The following is a 12,851-nucleotide window of genomic DNA, read 5'->3' on the forward strand; positions in this document are numbered from 1 at the left end:
AATACCTTCAACTCTCTCTTCCTAAATACCTTCCTTCTCGAGCTCTTTGCTCATCTGCCTCAAACTCCCTCGTGGTCAGTCGCTTCTCCAAGCAACAAGTTGGTGGTACATCTCTTTCTTTGGCTGGGGCCTCCCTCTGGAACAGCCTCCCTACCTCCGTGAAACTTGAGGAGAATCATCTTTGGTTCCGGAAGCTCCTCAACACCTTTCTCTTTGCCTTTGCTTTTTCTCCTCCTCTCTCTTGCTGACTTCCTGGCTGACACTAAAACTGCACTGGCTACCTGGCCACCCTCTGATCTCGGGCCCAGGTCGCCTCCCCCGCCAGCCGTACTCCTGCACTGCCCCCCTGGCAACTCCCGCGCTTGCGACTGTTTTCTCTACCCCTACATTCCCATCACCAGCACTTGGCACCTGATGTCTGCACTTCCCCTTGCACTTGCCACTTGCTGGCCGTACTTTACTTATTGTTATTTATTTCCCTATCCCATGCACTGCACTGTCCTCTTCCCCTTCCCCCTGCACTTCTCCTCCTTCCCCTTCCCCAGCACTTGCGCAATCTGAATGACACCTGGCCTAGTAGGATCGTTGTCTGTCTTCCCTCTGTTCCCCCTCCCTTGCTTGTCGCTCCTTGAAACACTTGTGTATAGGCGCGTTATACATGCCATATCATACCATATGCTTTCTCTGCACAGACCTGGGTCTGCTGCTGTGCAAATGGAGACATACCCACTCGCATGAGGATCTGATACTCTACCTCTCTGCCGTGAACTCTCTCGTCCTCTCTTGATAGAGCGTAAAGGGAATTCTACCTCAACCTCATTGACTCTCACTCCAATTATCCTTGCCGGCTACAGGGTATGCTAAACTCACTCCTCACTCCTCCAAAACCTACAACTCTCCACAGTTAATGACCTAGCTGAATACTTCGATGCAAACGTTTCCAAAATTACAGACTCTGTCCTGATCTTCCTCACACTCCCTCCTCCTACATTCTACACTCTCCCTACTCTACCTTCATCCTCTCCCTTTACCTCCCACTTTAGTCAGACTAATATTTAGAGTCTCTATCTCCACTGATGAAGGCTAACCCTTTGTGTGCCCCATCAGACCCTCTTGCTTCTAAGCTAGTCAAACCTAATGCCCCTCTAGTGGCCTCTCACCTCGCTGAACTCTTCAACCTGTCCCTTGACTCTGCTTGGTTTCCCTCTATTTGTAGAACTGCCGCGGCCCTCTCCTAAAAAAAGCAAGGGGCTGCCCCAAACCTACCGGCTAACATTCACCCTATATTTCTCCTTCTGCACTTCTCTAAAGTGCTTGAAAGTGTTGTGTTCAACCGTTTTACCAATTTCTTGGACATGCACAACCTTCGAGACTCCCTACAAGCAGGTTTCCGCTCCTGTTACTCCACGGAAACTGCTCCCATGAAGGTCTCCAACTTCATCGCCTCTGCTAAGCAATCCAACCTTTCATCTATCCTAATTCTCCTTGACCAGTCCGCTGCCTTTGACGCTGCTGATCACTCAATTCTCCTTAATACTCTCTCTCTCTTTGGGATTTGCAATCAAGCCTTGCCTGGATTCAATCCTTCCTCACACCAACAATTCTTTGTGTTCTGGAGCAACAACACCTTTCAACTCATTCCTCTATTTTTTAGTGTTCCGCAAAGCTCTGTCATGGGTCCTCTCCTCTTTACACCGCTGCTCTTGGATCATTAATTTCCTCTTTTGGGTTCTCGTACCAACTCTCTGCGGAAGACACCCACATTTATTTCTCTTTTCTCAAACTCTTCTGATCAAAATCTCCAACTGTCGCTCTGCCATTCAATATTGGATGGCTTTGCACTCGCCTGATGTTAAACTCTACCAAAACAGAGGTGCTCTTCTTCCTTGCCAAATAACTCTCTGATCTCTTCCCCTGCCTATCCAGTTTTCACCTGACGCTCTTTCCTACTCTTCTTCAGCTTGAAAGCTCAGCATCATCTGTGACTCTTCTCACACCTTCTCTTCTTTCATCTCCAAAACTAAAACGAAGGATCGCCTCAACAGCCTAAATATTAGGAAAATGAGGCACCTCCTTCCTTTCGACGCTGCCAAGCATCTCATAGCTACTTTTGTCTTCTACAAACTGGACTACTGTGCCACCATCCTTTTGGGTCTCCCCAACTATGCTTTGTGGCCTCTCGACAAGATCATTAACTTCTCTGCCAGGACTCCATTTGAACTCATCACTTCACATCTACTTCCTAGTACCATCACCAGGCTGGATGACTGACGATGTAAAACAGGGCCAGATTAAAATGCCTTCTCCTTGTTCACAAATCTATCCACGGTAAAGCACCACTGTATCTATCCTCCTCTATAAGCCTCCTCGTAGTCTCTGCTTTTCCTCCCCGACTATCAGTGTGGCACCTCGCTCTCCCTGTGCTTCCTCTTGCTGCTCCTCCTCCTCCCTTCTTGCTCCACGTGCATGGAATTCTCTTCCCCTGGATATCTGAGAATTATTCACACTGATTAATTAAAAATTAAACTAAGAGCCTACCTCTTCAGAGTTACCCTCTTAACCTATCTTTCATCTGCCTTTTAGCTAATATTTTTCCCTCGCCTCTGACCTGCCTCTGCCCATCACTTTCTCTGCCTGCACTCTAGCACTTCACCCATTATGGTCCCATCCTTAACATAGCTGGCAGTGCCACCTAAATGCACTTACAAATGTCTAATGTTGGTTGTCTTTAGTCCATGTAGGTCCACCAATGTATTGTCCCTGGTGATTGTTCCATTTACTCCCCTCCACACCCTGGTCAGAATGTCACTGAAACTCACCCCTTTATAAGAAGTGTACGGCTTCCAGTTAAATCTGATTTCCTATTTATTGTATGTTCTTTTGTGATCAAAAGAGCATTGTTCCTCCCTGCATATAAAAAAAAATAATAATACATTTCTTGATAAGAGAGATGAGATTTTTCCAGACTTGCCACATCTGTCTTCACCGACTCTACTCCACAGTGACATGTTGCATGAGGTTTGTCAGTTTGTCTTGAATATTGTGAGCACCTTCATTTACTGGTAACACTGCCCACACCAAACACCCTTTAATCTCATAATAAAGGTGTACATAGAAGCAACATGTTTTCTGATTGTTAACGGAGGATAGCACAGGAGTAACACGCTGGTCTTGGAAGCAAGACGATGCAGAGCAACAGAGGTACGAATCCCGGATCCATGCTTAGAAACTGAACTCGGGTACGGTATAAGGCATGTTATAAAAAAAAAGCAATTAAATCAGACGACAATGCATTACTTACCGTAAAAGCATTTCTGATGGTTGTATCTGCTTAGATTCGCATGCGCCCACCCTTCCTCCCCGCTCAGATGGAAGAAACATAGACATCTTTTTATCTCTTTTCTGTACTCACTCACGTCTATAAGGCTCCCTCAGGGCAGAAAAAATACAAACAGAGGGACCTCGACGCGTGAGGGATTGTGGGTACACTGCACGTCACTATAGGGATAGTATTACAGACACGCCTTGTCGACGTCCCCTTTTCGACTACGAAAAACAAAATGCAATACTCCGCAATGACCACTGGATGTCGGACTATGCACAGCATGTGAATCTAAGCAGATACAACCATCAGAAATGCTTTTACGGTAAGTAATGCATTGTCATTTTCCCCAACACACTGAATAGGAAGGCAAAGTACTCTTGGAACGCAAGAATTCACTCACTCTCAGTGATTATAAAACTGGCACTTGTATGGCAGTTTATTAACTGAAACATTCCAAATTGAAATGCAGAGTTAGGAAAAAGGTTACTTCACCGTTGGCAAGGGTTTGCATCACTTCATCCCTGCCAAGAACTTCACTGGGCAGCTTCTCAAACAGACAGAGAGACAGCACAACAGGACTGGAACTGGATTTGGTGTGTCCACCGTCTCTCGGTTCTGCTGTATCTGTGTCTCTCTTTGCCAGCCTTGTCTAATGCCCCCCAATCTAACTTACACAACTACAGACTAGTACTTTTCCAGAAAGCTCACTTGCTGATGGCATTTCATAAAGACCCGGCCGATGTACTCTGTGGAATGCCGTGACAAGTAAACACTCTGTTTCTCATGGGAACCGAAAGAACTCTTTTTCGGCTTCTGCAGAATTGAAAACAAACCTCGACTGGCTTGGGCAAAAACAAGATGTTTTTCCAGAGTTTCAGAAAGGAAGCTTTCACTGAGAATTGGAAGCAAGCATCCACTGCTGCACCCAGATGCATTTCACATAGACTCCATACTTAGTCAAAGATATTACATTTTTAAAATGCATTACAGGTAGTTTCTGTCACCTGATTCCTCTACTTTGCTGGTACTATAGTTCCTACTATGTGGCGTTTTCATATCCTTGATGGAGGAAAGTATTTTATTATTCTTTTAATGACCTCAAAGTATCCAGAGAGACTACACTGCGTCATGGAGCTGTTACAAGGGAGGCATCAACAGGAACCTCAGCTTCTGTTACAACACCAGTTTCCATAAGCTACGTCCAGGGCTCTCTCTACAACTTTGGTACACATTGAATGTTTCCCCCTCCCCCTCCAGAATTCGTAAAGCAGTCACTTGGAAATTGGTTTCCACCTTATATAAGCAGTCCCATATAGATGCAGACATTAGCATGGATTCTTAAATTGGTCAGTTTGTCAATTAAATTGATCTCTGTGTCCCTTTGCCTACAGATAGTTACTGCCTCATGCAAGTTTGTAAAAAGGCATAACAGAATCTAGTTATTTCCCTGTAACCTGAGTGTAGATTCACATCCAACCTGATCACTTTACCTTTTTGAATATGGTGCACATTTGTCCTGTTTGGAGTAGGAAACTAACCTGCCACCAGGCGGGTAATGAGAAGGACGTAATATTATATACTTTCCATTATTTTATTTAATATCATGAGGTGCTCCCTGTTTAGTTTAGTTTAGTTTAGTTTAGTTTAGATGGAGGGTAAATATTGAAGCATGTGAATCTTTAGAGGGCGTCTTCTCTGTTAGCCCAGGTATTTTATATCTTGCTCACTTCTGGTGACTGCATGGATTGCAAGCTACTCTGTCCTGGCTGTCCCTGTAGTGAACATTGACTCAGCTGTGATGTTTTACTTGCTTGCTTCAGCCTAAGAAGAAGAAAGAAAAGATTCAGATGAAGGAGATCAGCGCTGGCACCGACTGGGAGTTTGGCGCCCTGAACGTGCAGGTCTCCGGCTACGATATGACGCTGGTGGAGCACTATGCACAGCACGTGCACCGCCTATGCAACCAGCTTAACGTGAAAGTGGAGGAGAGGTATGGAGTGCAAATCTACGCCTTTCTGTTTGTTCCAGTCTCAACCTGCTGTGTGCTCTGACGAGAGCACTCCAACTTTTTCTATATCTGGGTGAGCTCTGTTTTGGCTTTTGACCAGACACTACTAGTTGTGCTGGAAATCCTTGTCATGTATTGTATTTGTATGCATTGTATTTATGTAAAGCTTTTGCCAAAGCACTGCACAAGAGGAGACGGTACAATAATGGTTGGAAATAATGAAGTCAAGTAACATGATCGTTAAGAGATAAATGGGCAGGGGCGTTGCTAGGGGGGGGGTTAAGGGGGCTATAGCCCCTGATCTTTTGGTTGTAGCCCCGGATAGAATCTCAGGAGCTACAGCCAAAAGACTAGCAAGCCCCCAGTCCCAACAGTTCCGACATCAGTTTAGCCCCGGGTCTTTTCCAGACCTAGCAACTCCCCTGTAAATGGGTGAGCTTTTAAAGCAGAACGAAAAGAAGCAAAGGTTGGAGACAAACGGATAGGCCGAGCTAATGTGTTCCAATGTTTTGGGAGCCAGGAGGGAGAAGGAGTGAAAACGAGAAGAGGCACGAGAAGGTTTAGGGGCAGTAAGAACCAACTGGTATTGAGAAGGAAGTGAGCGGGCGGGAGTGTAGAAGTATTCAAGCGACGAGCGGTGAGGCGGAGTAAGATCATGGCTGCATTTAAATTGTAGTCATCGAATATTAACAACTGGCCTTATGTTTTCTGTAGCTATGGGTTACCCACAAAGACTGAACAGGTGATGATGTTACAGGAGCAAGGAACCAAGATGTACTTGGACGCCGTGCTTACGACCCATGAACGAGTCGTGCAGGTACTGAAAGTTATTTCCTTCAGAGATTATAGAATTCCTGAACTGCATACAAATTTACCTAGATTTGCAGAGAACGGACAAGGAAAGAATTGAGGACAGGTCTGTGATAATAATCGTGAAATTCTGTCTACATTATGTGCAATCTCCATGCACTCTTATGGTGTACTTTCGATCTACGCCCTTCACTTTATATTGCATTAACTTTTGCAGAAGTAATTTGAAAAAACATATTTTCATGCATTTTTCCTGATTGTATATGGATTTTTGATTTGCATGGAAGAGACTATATCGCTGTGTCGATTTCATTGTACACCTTGCTTCCTTATTTCAGATCAAAGGTTTGAGTTCAACGATGGCTCCTGTTTTCCTCGAAATTCTGCGGAAAAATCAGCCTGAAGGAGTCAAACTATTGATTAAGGAGGTACACGTTGTTTGCCTTTTTTATTTTTCGTTTTTATGTTATGACTATTTCATTCATTTAATTGGGCCACGTGCAACCCTAGTGTGCTTCAGCACGTCACAAATGGGCTGTAATAAACGCACACTATTTGATTGGAACTGTCACTACTTGTGTACTACACGTGAATTTAGCATGCATGATTCCATAGAGTCTATGTTGACAATTGGCCATTTAAATGCCTTGGAAAGCAACCGGATATTGCATGGCCTTCAGTGCTATGGAGACGCAGCAACACTTTTGAGCACCGAGTGACCATCCAAATGTGCTTCTTAAGGTGTTGATTTCTTACCCTGCCTTGTGACTCATTTTTGGTATTTGGTTCACATCTAAAGTGGGGATATTGCACAGCCTATATTTGCAAAGGGTTGGAGAGGGAAAGTCCAATGTAAAAATTGAAAATGAAACCCCCTCCGCTTTATCTGGGATCTTCCCTAAAACCACTCTATCAGGTTTATTGGAACCACAGTGGATACAAATATCTTACATTGGAGGCCATATCGTTGGCCCTGAAATTATACTCTCAAAAGTCCTCATTCCACTGGGATGCCTGTTGAAAACCTTGTAAGGACGTTTGTTTCATGTATCGCAATTGTGGACTTTTACCTTAGTCAAAGTGGTCCAAGCAGGTTTACCCTAACCTCCATCAGCTCTGGATTCATTCAGTTTGGTGCCATGATTTCTCTGGCAGTGTTCATACTGGATCTAGTATAAAGCATTGACTCCATCAGCCTTCCCACAGGTTCCAAGAGATCCTTTCAAACTAAAATAAAAAAAGACACTACGTAGTGAAATGCTGCAAGTAGACCTAAGTGGGACAGACCTGCATCAGAGTATAGATGACTTTTAGCTATGATCAGAGTAACTATGCACTATTGAGTGTAATTCTTCCCACTTTGTGAGTCCTCCAGCATTTTTGCTGGACTATTGGATTTTTGTACCATTTCTCCTGAACGAGTGGGAACCTTTCGCTCATTCTTTTACTCTGTACTTGGAACCCCTTGTTATCTCTTTTTGATACTTTCTAACAGAGTTCTGCTTTTCTCCATGTTTTCTGGAATTTATCTTTTACTATTGCAGCACACAGCACTCTCTGTGCAATGTTGCTGGAAGCTCCTTGAGCTTTTCATTTTTGTTTTACTTGGGTTAACTGCTATTACCAGGGCAGGGGGAGGACCCTTTTGTCCCTCCTGTATTTTATTTAGTGAGATCAGCACACCCCACCATATGTGGAGTCCTGAGGGGAAACATTGTCGCCCTTTTCTCACTGTTCCAGTAACATTTAGTTACTGTTACAAGTTCATCTGACAGGCTGGTGGCCATCTACCTTTTTGCACGACATTTTTGTGTACTTCTACCGCAGGCTGTCTTCGTAACAGCAGTAGGGATACAGGGTTCACCATTTGAATAAAACGATGGCTGTACCTTTTTACGCCCTGTTCCTTATGACCTGTTCTTTCTATAGCATTCTTCTACCTTTCTGGGTCTGGGAGGTCTTGATGGGTCTTTAGTATTTGGCGGGCTTGCCTTGAAGACCACGTCCTTCCTAACCAGTCTCAAGACCACCTGCATTTTACGCCATCCCATAAAGAGCTGTGACATTCCGGGGCTGCAAACTCTCAATACCCTGCGACCTGTGCCATTTTGCTGTGCAGCATCTTGTGAAGCGCCGAGCTGGCTGAAATCTTGTGGGCATCTTTCTGGGCCTTCAGTGACACTTTTCAACTCCGAGACATCCCCTCAACTGAGACGTGGACTGAGTACCGAAGAAAAGACTACCAGATGCCAACCGTCGCTGACCTGAAGCCTATGAAGGGCTCCAAAGCACCAGTGCCGCAAAGATCCACTGCTGGGTGTTCCACTGCTCAAGTGCATCCATCTGTTCCCGCCAAAGTTTCTTCTTCAGCCATCCAGGCTAAGAAACCCGAACCAGGAACAACTGTTGCCTCACCTTGGAAACCAACCTGATGCGCCAAAATTCTTCCTTGATAAGGTACTGTCTCGGGCCTAGGTACTTACCTTGGTCTTGCTGCGTTGCTTAGGTGTTCTTGGAGGGCTGCAGTTAAGCTGTTACTTGCACCCCCATCGAGGGCCCCCTGAGTCCCATTGGAGTGAACAACCCATTGGGATCTAAATTGCCAAAACAATTACTTACCTGCAAACCTGAAGAAACCTTCATTGACTCTGCTCTGTCTGCTGCGTACCTGCCTCTTTCCTCCAAGGCACTTGTTCACTGGACCCCCAGAACCCCCTTGACTCTGTGACTCATTTAGTATTTGGGTTGGACTTTTGAAGATTAGTTGAGCAAGGGTTAACTAAAGTTGTAAGAGTAAGTTTGCTTATTAGTATCAGTAGTTTCTATAACTTTTGTGTTGCTTTACATTTGAAGTGTGCTACCTTTTATACTACTGTGATATCACTATGTGAATAGTACTTGCATGACTTAATTCTAAATCCTTATTGTATATAAAATAAATGACTATATTTTATAAAACTGCTAATGTGTAAGTGTTACCGTGAACCAACTGTATGCTCTAAGTACTGTGTGCCTCACTGCAGCCCGTGTCTCTCCTAGACTAAGCCTGGCTGCTCAGCCATTGCTACCAAACCTCTGGGTAGTTCAGTCTAAACCTAAGGGGTACCACCCTGTCACCTAAGGTGTGCTTTTCCAAGTTCTCACAGACAACTTGTGTAAACCTCCCTAACAGAGTGTAACCCCACAAATACCAACCAGGCAACTTTACTTCTATAAATTCAGTACAGCCATCCCCCCTTTGGTGCATCCTCTGTTCTTGTGGTACACCTGTTGGAGTTTGGATTTGCATTTGTATATCAACAGAAAGAGTCTTAAGCTGATGTCTGAAGATACATTTTGCTGTATTGCTGGCTGGGAGTGAGTTAAATGCAAGACAGGAAATCGGATCTACAGTTGTCCGGATATGAGGTTTATGTATTGTCCCTGGTACGTCTGATGTTTCTGGGTGCTATCTGCAGTGGTCAGTGGCGCAAACAAACTTCCTATCACTGCAATAATAAAGCGTGGCCACAGACACCGGTAAAGGTATAGCATGGCAGACCTATACCAAGAATAAAACTATCACTGGTAAGGCATAATCGCGATGGCGACTTGTCGCACTTCAGAGCACATAATTTATGGAAAAATCATACAAATTATGCTTAGTATTATTTCATTTTGATAACATTCAGGAGCAGTTTGTTATTTATAGCTGTTGAAACGAAGCGTGGTGTTTGGCGTCTGCAAGCTGGTTGGGGCTAGAAGTGCTTCAAACGTCTGCCGTTGTAGCGCTTGTGAATTGTTATTATGGGGTGGGCATAGGAACAGTTTTGGTGCGATATCCTGGGGCAATAGGACACTTCCCGTGGGATGAATACTTGAATCTGATAGAGTTTCTGCTGGCCCGGGGCAGCCAATCGTCTCCATAGCCGGATAAATCTCTCCACAAGTGTCTTGTAGTATTTACAGCACTTCACGGTCCCCTGGGAAACTGTTGACACTGTGCAGTTTAGAAAGTAGGAATAAATGGAGATTTCATTCTCAGGCGTAGTTGCTGAATGAAAGCATCTGTCCCGGGATTATTGTAGGGCTCTTTGCGAGAATGGTCAAAAGAAAGTTCCTCCCTCCCCCTGCATATATTTGCAGCCAAATGGCTAAAATAAAGAAAGATAACGATGGGGTTCGATTCAACCAAATCTCCCTGATGAAATCACATAGACCCCTGAATTATTATTGGCTGTGGTTGTGGATGCAGGCTGCCTTTACCTCAACTCACAGGTTACCTCTGAAAATGCAAATTGTCAGCCTACCAAAATTCGGAATAATCCATACCATAATGATGTGCTGTCCCCTTTATTTAACGTGCAAAGGGGTAATGGCCAACTGATATCATGAGAGAGACTCTGGTTTCTGTGGACATTCTCGAGGCCTAGGTCTCAATGAGAATGAGCAAAGCAGCTGATATTTGTTTTTGGAGTTACAAATAAACTGCAGCACAGGTAGTGATGTGGCACCAGGAAGCCAGTATTTTGACCCAATTACATGCATGACTCGGCAGCAAAGATTGCTGAGAATGCTCTTATCTTTAAAAAGGACAAGCACTGTGTAGAAGGCAGGGGAACGCCATTATTACTATTAGGATTTGAATACTGTGCCAGCTCACCACCGTAGAAGTCTCAAAGCGTGTAAACCTTGTCCAAGTGACATATCCGGCAACAAAGCGAAAACACTCCTTAGGATCTTTCTTTATAGTGTGATAATATCTCCTTCAATTAGGTGCTTTCGACACACTGCTTCATAGGCTCAGCCTTCAACTATTCCTTGTTATCAGAGTTTCATGGGTCTCTCAAAGGCTTGGTGCCCATCTGTATGAGGCCTTCTCTGACACTATTGGCTTTTTTCAGAACAATAAACACTTCTCAGGGGCCACCTCAAGCCTCTCCTGTCCTTCTTATACACTACAGACTTACATTTGATTGGTAAGTCCTTTCCCTCCCTTTTCCTTGGAACCGGATACGTATCTTGCACTTGAGGCCTGACATGAAAAAATCCATTTGCTACCAAGTCACCAACAGTGCACAGAAGCATTTTCCACAGTATTTGCATGATGGCTTTTCGCACGACGTGCCAATATTCTGCCAGTGTTCAAAAATATGTATATGCTGACTTTGCCCATAAATGTCCATGCTGGCTGCACCAATATATGCCAGTATTCGAACATACTCTTGCTTGCTTTGACTATAGTGTCAACGATGATACTATTAGAAAATATGTGCATGCAAGTATCGTATTGACTGGTTGTACCAATGTTGGTCAGTATGGCCAAGTAAGAACACATATTATTTTGTCTTTGCCCGTAACACCAAGAAAAAATGCCACTCCACAATAGAGTAGCAGCACAAATGCCCCAACCCCATGTAAAGATCACTCTTCATTTTGGCTTGGCCTTTAACACTAGTGTAAAATACCACGCCACACTAAGAATAATATGTCTTTGCTGGCTGCAAAAATCATATATGGCCGCATTTTCCATTCTATTCGGGAGACAATAGTGAAGTCCTGGTTTTAACTTTGCATTCTGGGACGTGTACTCCTAGTTTCGTAATGGGAGATCCAGGTCTACAAGTCCCAGAATGCAAAGTTAATATCAGGACTGGACTAGTGGAATGGATAACGTTGGTATGTATAAAGAATATCCCTCAAAAAATGCCATGCTAACATGGGAAAACATGTTTTTGCTCGCTGCACAAATGTCCCTCCACCAAAATAGGAACACTCATCAAGTTGGCTTTGCCTTTAACATCGGTATTATATGTCATGCTACAGTAAATAAATGCCTTTGCTTGCTGTAAAAAAATGTTTCTCCCTCCACCATGTAAGAAAACGCATCATGTTGGCCTGCCCCTTAACTATCACCGCTATAAAATACTATGCCAGAATGAGCAAAATGACTTTGCTTGCTGCACAATGTAAGAGCATTCATTGTGTTGGCGTTGCCCTTAACCCCAGTATAATACGGCATGCCACAGTAAAAAAAATGTTTTTAAAAACACGCCTTTGCTTGCTGCACAAGTGCTTCCTCCTCCCCTTGTAAAAACTTTCATCATGTTGGCTTTGCCCTTAAGGCCTTTGTAAAATGCCATCCATAGTAAGAACACGTGTCCTTGCTAGCTGCATGCACCAATACCACCCGTTCTGCCCCATCTTTCCACGTACACACACATTCACACAAGCAGTCACTCATCTGCTCTCAATCAATCATTCACACGCGCATAACATTCACACTGAATTCTTATTCACAAGAGCTCCCAGAACATTCACACTTCTTCTCATGCACGCACGCATCTCTCACGCAGGTACACGCACACACACGCAGGCACGCATTCTTTTATCGCTCTTCTCATACAAGCACGCACGGCATTTCCTTTTTTATTTAAAAAACGTACCTGGGTGTGCAGCAGTAATGTTATTTTCAGGATGATATTCCTCCAGGCAAGTGTCCAAGTTAGGGAAGAAGGCCAGGAGACGCCCTTCACCCCATCCTACTTACTGATCTTGGATCGGGCAGAGGGCAGGGTTGGCAATCTAACCTCACCCGGGGGGAGAGGGATGGGTGAAGCGTCCTTCATGCGCCGGATTCTGCAGTGCCCATGAAAGATTTTGAAGGTCTCTCTAATGCTTTCACAGAGCTCTGCGTTAGTGAAGGCATGAGCGTTTTTATCGCCTGCT

General features: G+C 44.3%; 1 protein-coding gene across 1 annotated transcript in view; it reads left to right on the forward strand.

Moving 5' to 3' along the window:
• MRPL48 (mitochondrial ribosomal protein L48) overlaps window positions 1–12,851 on the forward strand; it is a 98,677-nt gene that overhangs the window by 70,530 nt on the left and 15,296 nt on the right. Inside the window, exons 5-7 of the mRNA XM_069640127.1 lie at window positions 5,146–5,315; window positions 6,048–6,150; window positions 6,482–6,571. Of these exons, the coding sequence (XP_069496228.1) occupies window positions 5,146–5,315; window positions 6,048–6,150; window positions 6,482–6,571 (363 nt within the window). The remainder of the gene's footprint in view (window positions 1–5,145; window positions 5,316–6,047; window positions 6,151–6,481; window positions 6,572–12,851) is intronic.

This window comes from Ambystoma mexicanum, chromosome 7q, assembly GCF_040938575.1.
Source record: "Ambystoma mexicanum isolate Mex_15411 chromosome 7q, UKY_AmexF1_1, whole genome shotgun sequence".
NCBI classification, from domain to species: domain Eukaryota; kingdom Metazoa; phylum Chordata; class Amphibia; order Caudata; family Ambystomatidae; genus Ambystoma; species Ambystoma mexicanum.